General features: G+C 60.0%; 2 protein-coding genes across 2 annotated transcripts; one reads left to right on the forward strand and one right to left on the reverse strand.

Moving 5' to 3' along the window:
- Positions 1–39: 39 nt before the first annotated feature.
- PAN0_006d2984 (chitin synthase activator) lies at positions 40–3,270 on the reverse strand (the record flags this gene model as incomplete). Its single annotated transcript, XM_014801626.1, has 1 exon — positions 40–3,270. One exon carries the CDS (start codon positions 3,268–3,270, stop codon positions 40–42), a length of 3,231 nt encoding a protein of 1,076 aa, XP_014657112.1.
- A 4,732-nt stretch (positions 3,271–8,002) lies between these two features.
- Positions 8,003–8,362, forward strand: PAN0_006c2985 (barwin-like endoglucanase; the record flags this gene model as incomplete). Its single annotated transcript, XM_014801627.1, has 1 exon — positions 8,003–8,362. One exon carries the CDS (start codon positions 8,003–8,005, stop codon positions 8,360–8,362), a length of 360 nt encoding a protein of 119 aa, XP_014657113.1.
- Between the last annotated feature and the right edge of the window lie 1,675 nt (positions 8,363–10,037).

Raw genomic sequence — 10,037 nt, forward strand, 5'->3', positions numbered from 1 at the left:
AAGACTCGATTGTTCATTAAAAAAGTGAGAATGTGCGCATCACGATCGGCCGAACCAGCCTTTCTTCTTCTTCTTGCCCTCGTCGTCATTGCCCAGATCCGCCTTGGCCGGCGCACTGGGTCCCACAGGAGCGCCAGCGAAGCCGGGTCCAGGTGGTCCACCGGGTCCACCGGGTCCACCGGGTCCTCCCGGTCCGCCGTAGCCCGGGCCCGGGCCCATGCCCATGCCCGGTCGAGCCTGGTAGTGCGGCGCTCCACCTGGCGGGAACACAGCGCTGCCGCCCATCGACGAGCCCGGTGGCGGAGGCGGCGGAGCGGTGCTCGCGCTCATCGGATACGACGGGTACGCCTGCGGCTGCGAAAACGGCGCAGGGGGCTGCGACGAGTTGGACCCCTGGCGCATGGGCTGCGGTGGACCGTGTTGGCTGTACGGCATGGGCGGGGGACGCGGCAGACCCATGTTGGGCGAGCCAGAGACAGGCGAGCCGAGCTCGTTTGGCGAGGGCGAGTGCTGCAGCATGGCACGCGCTTGGGCGCGCTCCTGCGCCGCCACGTTGGCCATGTACTGCTGTTCGCGCTGCGCCGTCTGCGCCTCTCGCATGGCGATGGGCGACGGATAGTTCATCTGCGTGCTTGGCGTCATTGAGCTCTGCGTCACGCTCGCCGGGAAGGGCGCCGAGGTGGGCTGGGCGCGTCGGCCAAACTCGTTCATGCTTTCGAGCTGCTCCTGCCTCATCTCCAGCCGCTGCTGCTGCTGGCCTTGTCGCTTCTGCGAGCCCACGCCCGCCATGCCTGTGGGGCCGCCCGTGGGGCCGCCGCGTCCCTGGAGCGCGGCGATGCGCTGGTTGGCTCGCTTGTCGCCGTGGTCGGCGGCTCGCTTGTACCACGCCCTCGCCTCACCAAGATCCTTGGTGGTGCCGATGCCCATCTCGGTAAAGTAGCCCACGGCGTACTCGGCCTTGGCGAGGCCTTGCTCGGCGGCCTTCTTGGCCCACAGGTAGGCTTCGGTGTCGGACTGAGGCAGGATGCCGGGCGCGCCCACGAGGTACCAGGCGGTGAGTGCAAAGCACGCCTCCTTGTGGTTCTGCTGCGCCGCGATGTTGTACATGTGGATGCTGAGGCCGCCGTCCTGCGGGCAGCCCATGCGGCCGTACTCGTAGTTGACGCCGAGCTTGTAGGCGCTCGGTGCATAGCCCATCTCGCCCGCCTGGGCCAGGAGCTCGCAGCTGTACTCGGGATCGACAAAGAGCACATTGTCGATTCCGCGCTCGTGCAGCAGCGCGAGCTCGTGCAGCGCGTGCGGGAACTCGGGCGTGGCGGCCTCGGCGGAACGCTTGAGCCACTTGACGCCTTCCTTTGCGTTCTTCTTGAGGCCGAGCTCGCCGTTGAGCTCGGCGGTGGCGAGTCGGTACATGGCACCCGGGTGGCTCTGCGCGGCCGATTTGCGGTAGAACTGAAGCGCCTTGCCAGCGTCCTTGCGGCATCCCCAGCCCTTCTCGTAGCAGGTGCCGGCACGGTAGGCGGCGTCGGGGTGGCCGTGCTTGGCGGCGAGGACAAAGTAGGTGTAGGCCTGACCAAAGTCCTGCTTGCCCGTGCGGGTGCCGATGCCGTTGGCGTAGCAGTCGGCGAGGAAGTACTGCGCGTCAGGGTGTCCGCGGTCGGCGATCTTCTTGAGCAGGCCGGTGGCCTCCTTAATGAGCTCGGCCTTCTCGGTGTCGAGCTTGTTGGGACCGTTGACGGCAGCGACGGGGCCGTTGGCATCGTCGTCGGTGCCCATGGTCTTGGCAGCATCGATCATGAAGACGGCGAGCTCGTAGATGAGGTTGGGGTCGTTGGTCTTCTTTGCGTTCTGGCGGTAGAGCTCGAGCGTCTTACCGTGGCTGAGCAACGAAGCTTTTCGGCCGACGCGCAGGTGGCTGTGATCGAGGAGTGGGCCACTTGCGACGGAGGGCGCGATGCTGGCGGGGCGGTTGGCGCCTGCGGGGCCGAGGCCGCCGAAGCCTCCAGATGTGGGCATGGGTGCGTTGCCCGTGCCTCCGGCAGCGGTGGAGATGCCGCGTGGGATGGAAGCTTCGCTGCGATGCAAGGAGGAGCCGCGCGTTCCTGGCAAGCTGGCCTCGCCTACGGGAGAGGGGGCGACAATGGCGCTGGAGGGCAAGCTGGAGGCCGAGTCGCCCTCGACGCCAAAGAAGGAGGAAGGACGAGGTGGCTGGTTGGTGGGGTCGTGGATGCGCGGGGCAGGCTGGCTGGAGGCATTGGCTTGGTTGAGATGCTGCTGATCTTGGTAGAAACCGTCGTCGTCGGCGAGCATGGGGGGAGGCCCGGCCAAGGGCTGACCTGTGGGGCTGAGGGCAGCCGCGGGACGCTGCATGCCAAAGAAATTGTCGTCGCGATTTGATGCGGCGGGCTGATGCGCAGACTGGTCATCGTTGAGACGGAGGCCGTTAACTGGCAGAGTGTTGGGATCTTGCGTACGTGCGGGCTGTTGCGGCGCTTGGGCGGATGCTGGAGGCTGCGGAGGGAATGTGAAAGCGGAGGCAGGTTGGGATGGATGCGCTGGTTTGGGGGGACTTTGAGGTTGAGAGTCGTGCGAAAGAGAGTTGGTGGTGTGGTGGACGGGGGGCGAGGCAGGCATCGAAGGCGGTTTTGGGAGAGGGCTGCGCTGGACCACGGGCGGTGCTTGTGGAGAAGAAGCGGGTCCGTCGGCGTGCAACGAGGGGTGCTGTACGTAAGAGCTTGCCGAGGAGAAGTGACGCTCGAGTTGGGGCTGGTAGGAAGGTTCGTCCTGGTCGAGCGGCGGTTGAGGCGCAGCGGGATGGGGTGCAGCGTCGCGGGAGGTGCGAGGGGCTGTTTCAGGCTGGCTGCTGGGCTCGACGGCGGGCTGTGCGTGAAGCTGGTCGGAGGAGGAGCTTTCCTCGATCTGCGCCGACTTTGGCTCTACGAGTGCGGCATTGGCAGTGGGCTGGGCCGAGTACTGCTGGAAGAAATTGTTGGTCTGGAAAAGATCCGACTTGGAGTCGAAGCCTTTGAACTCTGGAAAGTCGGGGAGGACGTTGGGAGCGGGCGCGGCGGTGGAAGAGTGGGCTGCCGAGGAAGAGTAGAACTGGCCTGCATCGAGGTCAGGATAGGAGTAGTTGTCGGCGCTGGAGCGAGCCGCCGATGGGACGTCGGCACCGTTCGGGGTGGCGCTGGCGGCAACAGAAGCGTCCTTGGCCGGGACGGCGTCGAAGCGATGGTGAAAGGCGTACGCCGATGAGGCCGGGGCGGCCATGGTGCTGCCCGAATCGACGAGTCTGCGTCGAGCAGGCTACAGTGCCGATGAGTTGAGGAGGAAGCTCGAGTGCTTTACGAAGGAGATAGCGTGCGAGATAGCGATGACCAGGATGGTGGCGACGATGAGAGCGGGCGACGAGGATGGCGTGGGTGTGAGAGGAGGAAGAAGAGTGGAGAAGGCGAGAACAACTGAAACCGAGAGAGACGTCTACGGGCGTCGACATGCGGCTCGAGGTGCTTGAGGTGCTTGAGGTGCATGGCGCGATTGCGCTGGCTGGTGAGCGAGCGGCGAGGCAGTCGAGCTGGCATTCGCCCTGTTCTCCCACTGCCCAGCGCGTGTTGCTGGGATCGATTGTTGGAGACTGAAACGCAGCCAAAAAAGACCCTGAGTTGAGCGAGCGAGCGAGCGACGAGCTTCACCGGCTGCCCTTCCAGCTGTTCGAGCGGCCGCTGCTGCCTCTACGGCAACTCCGAGGCGACGCGCGCGTGCTCTCTCACTTGGCTGCCAACAGAAGGGCAGAGCAGCAGCACGCTGTGGGCGGCGATTTTTCGAAATCCAAATCGGAAATTTGGCAAATTTGCAGCGTGGCCAGCCCCCAGCGAGAGAGGGGCCTCTTCTAATCTTCTAGGGGCTCGTCCGCCCTTTTTTTTTTCGGGCCCTGCTGCTGGTGTTGTGTTGTTGTTGTTTTTTCTCGCCTTGCTCTGCCAGCGCCAGCAAGCGCAACAACTGCCAAGGCACGCGCTCCTGCTTCTTCTTGGCCCCGCCAACCCGACTTGGCAGTCACCAGCCGATCCCATTCAGTCCGGCCCACCGCCAAGCCTCGGGGTCCTGCATCCATGTGCCGCTGCCTGTCCATCCCGATGGCGAGCTTACAGTAAAGCTTATGGTCAACGAAGCTGGCTTCCGCTGATGTGTAAGATCGGTGAGCGGTTGAAATTCCAAATTTTGCGGCACGGCGGTACGGTTCGCCTAGCAAAGCTGCTGTCGATCAGATGTTCGCATCCTCATGCAGGATGATGACGGATTGCTGCACGCCCGATTCGCGCGGTTGTCCAGCTGAGTGGTTGCGATTTCAACACTGCCTTCCCCCGGCCAGCGTTCTTCGCGGCGAGCAGTTTGAGATATGGATCGGTCCCTCTGCCTCGTTAACGCCGCTCGCTCTGTTCACATGGGCTTCGCTGCCTTGGATTGCAATCTTGAGGTGGCAGCCGTCGTCGATCCGCTTGCCTCGCTTAGCCATGACTAGCGGTCGTCGTTTCTCGAAGCGCAACTCCGACTTTTTTGGCGTCCTTGAAACCGTTGCCCATCGATCGCCGCTAGTGACAGAACTCGGTGCGGGGGCGTAGTTCGATCATGCGAGTGTAGAGCCAATCATCGTCGTCTGGTCGAGTTGGTCAACCCTTGGTAGCATCTTGGAAGGCTGCTTTTCGGCCACGTCGGTGTTTCCGAACCTCCAGCTGGACTGCGAATATTCTCGAGTACTGAGAGTACTGAAATTCAGCCGCAAAATCGAGGCTGCAAAAAGCTCCTACCTATCCGGACCTCGCAGTGACTTGGTTACGCCCTGAAAGACCGGACTCTGACTGATCCGAGATCACATGCATTGTCGCTGTCAGTGATGCACTGCGATGCAGAGCCCCACTTTGGAAGCTCTAAGTTATCGGAAGGAAATCGCAATGTGATTGTGCAGTTTAGGCTCGGCGTTGCATGGTGACCCGATGCTCGGATGTTCCGAAGCCCCTTCCTTGCCGTCAAGCCCCTGCTAGGAACCGAGATTGAGTCAAGGAAAGGATCGTTCACGCCACATGCGCCTGAAGCAAGATCGATAGGGCGGTGTATATGAGGCAGCATGCTGGTTAGGCAAGGTGAGGAGGACCGCAGCCAGGTCGACGCTGATATCGGATCTCCCGATCGGGCCCACTCGGTGATGTGCAGACATGCTTCGAGTTGAGCATCTCCAGATCTCATGACCCGATGAAACACGGCCATGATCGCATCGCTGATTTGGATGTTTGGCCCACCTCATCTTCCGATCATCGTGCTGGCCTCGTCTCGGCGACTTTTCATCTCGATCGTGCCGATCCCTCCTTCTCACGCCTGACACTGCTATGCCATGGTGACCGAAGGCCGACCTCGCCATCACACGACAGCATGCTTCTCCAACGTGACCGGTTGGATGGCAACCTCAACCCCAATTATGCACCAGTGGAGGTGCGATGGGTGGCATGCCGAGTCACACGCTCTGTCGATGGCGAGGCAACGCATCCATGCTCATCGAAGCATACATTCATTCGCCATGTGCGGAATGGGGGTACGAGCTCGATAAGATCACAAGATTGCAGCGGTCAAGGCTGCATTCCGGGGTCAAGGCTCACAGAGGCGGAGCGGACGAATCCGCATTCACGCATACAGCGGCGCCTTGCGAAGGACCACTCGCGGCGCTGCCTCGGCATTTAGCTGTCATCCTGCTCGCCAGGCTGCAAAGGCGCACTTCGGTGATTTTTGGCTCGGTTTCCTACGCGTTTCAACCGCAGAAGCCGAGCGAAGGAGACCAAAAAAACGGGCAGGAAACTGGGGTTGTGGAGGCAAGCAACACGAAGCGGCTACAGTTGGGCGTTGACCGGGGCCACGTTGGTGGCTGCCAGCCAACACGAGGCTCGCCAACATCGCCATGCGCTGCCGGTAATCGAGTCGAATTGGGGTGCCCCCGTCCCTTCTCCACCGTCTCGCACCCACGCCTTGGCCAGCTTACGGCGTTACAGGAAGGGTACCGGCATGTGCGACCAAGAAGGGGCGGGCGAGGTGAGACAGCGTGGGCTAGGGTTGCTTGGAAGCAAAGCTTACGGCTGATTTTCGTGTTCGTGCGCGAGCACCACACTGTTTCAGATGCACCAGGATCTTCCGAGACCGATCGACCCACGCTGGAATGGCATCCCTGCTCAGCGGCTCTGATGTTGTACCGCCATCGCGCCACCATACACACATGGCAGCGTTCCATACTCGGCTTGGAAGAAATGACTTGGGCCGCGGGTGCGCTTTGGGATCGAACGAAACCGAGGTCTGTTGGTCAGTGCACCATGACGAACGCTGTCGGCCTGGCGAGGCGCGGCAAGCTGCGCGAAGACGGTCACGGACGCAGTATCACATCGCCCCGCAGCGTCGCTCTCTGGATGTCTGACGCTTGGGGTCCACCTGCTGCAACACGCCTTGCCAATCCTAGCGCCTTCCGCCAAACTTTTCAAATGGTGCAAGTGAGCGCCTGCCTGTGCGCTCACTTGCACACCAGTGTCGAGCGATGCAGCGGGGGCAACCAATGGACGAACGGGGGGGACGTAGGCGCATACACCCCCGCAGACGGTTCAGGCGGGGGCGGCAGCGGCGGCGGCGGCAAACTTGCCAATCTGAGCTCGAATTGGCGCCTGTCATCCTGCACGAGCGGACACCGGTGCGGCTGCATGCGCATCCATGCGCATCCGGTCAACTGCTGCACCGGCCGTCGTGTGACAGCATGACCACACACACCGTTGTGCGCCGGAACGGCTCGGGCTGCCAACCAGCGCCCTCGATTTTCGGGGGCGGCAATCACGCACAATGGCGCAACATTCCGTAGCCCGTCCGGCGACATGAAAGCTCCATTTGCAATTCATGAGCTCACGCCGCTTCGGGTTCAACTTTTTTTTTTTCTTTTTTTTTTTTTTTTTTCGAAATTTCCTGTGCCCCGGACGGTTGGGAAAAAAATGCAGCTGAAATTGGCTCTCTCACAGGGCGACGATTTCGAGGGTGCTCGTCAAGAAACGCCAGGCCCCAAACCACCGACCTGAAACCTGCCCGCGCTGCCGCCCACGCTGAAGGCTTCGCTGGATGCTGAATGCTGCCCGCGGGTTGTTTCTTTTTCTGGCCGCCATCGGCGCAATGAGGCGCAATGTGCTTCCGGCTCGACCGCCTCTTGATTTTCAGGGGGTGGCTGCTTGCCGTAGCGACGAATCCCGGCTGCCGAGCGTGATGCTACTGTTGCACAAGCCACCGAAGCCTGTCGATCCTCACGAGGTCGCACAAAGCTCCCGCCGCACCGAGTGCGCAAGCCGACGAGCCACGCGATCGGACCAAGTGCACAGGAACCGCTTGCACCGTTGCACCGACAAAGTTGAGGGCCCCCCACCAGTCCCCTCGTTGGACACCCGAAGTGCCACCGTTGTCAGCTGTGCAGCTTGGCGACGATCAGAGCCCGGCTAGCTGCCAGAACTGGTGTCACACAGCGCAAATGTTCCGGACAGCTGCCGCACACCGAGCCTCCTCCGCCCAGTGGCTCGGACCTGCCTCATCGAGCACTGGCTCATGAATGCGCTGTGAAAGCAGGCGCGACTGCTCGTGCGCTGCCAAAGTGTTGTTCTCGGGCCCAGCATCGCACACTCGAACACCGGTGACAGCTGCGGTTCGGCGCTGCAAAACTTTTTTTGGTCCTGCGCACGCACCCCCTTGTTCCTACAGCGCAGGAACTGGCTGGTGCGCTCGCATTCTGTAGCGTCGAACACGGCAGCTTCGCTGCAGCTTCTTCCTGTGTTCGCTGTGTAGACCATAGCGAGTGCTGGACGTCCTCGAACCGTATAAAGGACCGGTCCCAATCTGGTCTTCCATCCTCGTTTCCGCATCGACTTCATTCCACCCAAACCCACGTACACAAACACAACTCTAACTCTCTTTCGAGATTTCCAATTCCCGAAAACTCAAAATGCAGTTCTCCACCATTGCCATTTCCGCCCTCGCCCTCGCTACCGCTGCGGTCGCTAGCCCCGTTAAGCGTGCTGGCGGCTCCGGCCAGGCGACCTACTTCTACCAGAATGGCAACCCCGGATCGTGCGGGAACTACAACTCGGACTCTACGCCCATCGTGGCCGTCAACAGCGCACAGATGAGCAGCGCCATGTGCGGCCAGAAGGTGTGGATCCAAGGGAACGGAAAGACGATCGAGGCGACGGTCGCCGACACCTGCCCCACCTGCTCGTCGGGCTCGCTTGACCTTTCGGTCGGTGCCTTCCAGCAGCTTTCGGGTCTCGACGCCGGTGTCGTCCCCATCACCTGGTGGTCGTAAGCTCCTCGCTCGCTTACTCCCTTCACGCCAGCAGGAACCTTTTACGCGCAACTCGCTGTGCCCGTCTCGACAAATCGACCCGGGCCGCTTCCGCACCATAGTCACTCCCTTCCACACTAGATGCGACCCTGCTCGCACTCGTCCGTCTCGTCTCTTTTTCGCCGTCTCGTCGCAATTTTTTTCCTCCGGTCCCCCAATCGCATCCCTAGATCGCCTTTAGAGCATCCTACTGTATACTACATTTTCGCCCTGCCTTCCGCTCTGCCCCATTCGGGTCAGATGCATGGATGGCGTGGCAACAAAAGGTGCAAGTCGCAAAAGACAGCACCCTAATATAACTTTCAACTGCGCATCGCTCTCTTCGTCTGAAGAATCGCCTGGCTTCCGAGATTGACTGGGATTGAGTTGGACACACCTTCGCTTTGAGCTGAAACCGAAAAACGCACTTGTCTGGATGATCTCGTTGCTCTCGTTGTATTTCTTGTCTCGTGATGTCTCCCCTCGCTTTCTTGTCCCCATTGCATCCCAAGATAGCTTGAAGAGTATCCTGCGTACTGCACCTTGCCTTACCAGCCCCATTCGGATTGGATCCCAACGACAAGGCAGACACAAAAAGTGTCGGTTGCCAAAAAAAAAATCAGCACTTCTACAGTCGCGTTCAGAACTGCCCCGCAAAATCGCAATTTCACCATACCATGCCAGGCCCCTTTGTTCATCATGCTATTACGATCTCTTTGTTGAATTGATCAGCTGCTTGTGTAGCATCTTTGGAAAGCTGTGATCCTAAGCTTTCCAGCGATATAAAGGTTGAGCTATGTCAAGGTTCTGGTGCGCAGCAAAATTGCGTTCAAGTTCAGCAACATCCTGCTCCTCCACGATCTTAATACTGTAAATATGACTTTCATCTGCGCATATCACTTTTTTTGTCTGAAGAATCCCTGGCTTCCGCCGATCAGTGGGAATGAATCTCTGCACGCCTTTGCTCTGCGGGGTTTTCATGATCTCATTTGCGCAATGCCAATCATCGTCTGGTCTCATTGCCTTGTGTCTTTGGGGGGTTTGCGCAATTGAAAAAAAAAAGAGTTGGCAATTGGTCGGGCTTTGCATTTGCCATTCCTTGCCTCTCTAGCCTATCGATCCTTTTGCATTTTGCCTTAATCCTTGTCCGCGACCCGATTTAGGCTAGAGAGGCAAGGAATGGCAAATGCAAAGCCCGACCCATTGCGGACTCACCTTTTTCAATTGCGCCCAGCTCTCCGATAAATGCAGCTGCCTGCCTTGACAACGTGGTGCGATTCGAGTCAAAGCGAGTCGCTTGCGCACCGATGCTCGTCTCTCGGTGTCGTCTTCCCTGGCGATTTATTTTTTTACCCCCATCGCAGCCATCCTACTCAATACTACATCTCGCCCTACCTTCTGCTCCAACCCAACTGGGTCGAATACAAGACGGGGAAGAAAGTCTCGTTCGCAAAAAGACAGCACCTTCATATAGATTTCCGACCGCGCATCGCCTTTTTCTGTGAAGAATTCCTTGTTCCCGCAAGTGGGTGGGATGAAGTCGCCGTGGCATCTGCAGAGCTTCACAGCGCCTTTGTGCAGCTTGAAAGTGTGAGTCGTGTGGTCATTTTGCGACCGACAACTTGCTGTCCCCGCCCTACATCCGACCCCATTGAGT

This window comes from Moesziomyces antarcticus (assembly GCF_000747765.1).
Source record: "Moesziomyces antarcticus DNA, scaffold: scaffold_v10006, strain JCM 10317, whole genome shotgun sequence".
Taxonomy (NCBI): domain Eukaryota; kingdom Fungi; phylum Basidiomycota; class Ustilaginomycetes; order Ustilaginales; family Ustilaginaceae; genus Moesziomyces; species Moesziomyces antarcticus.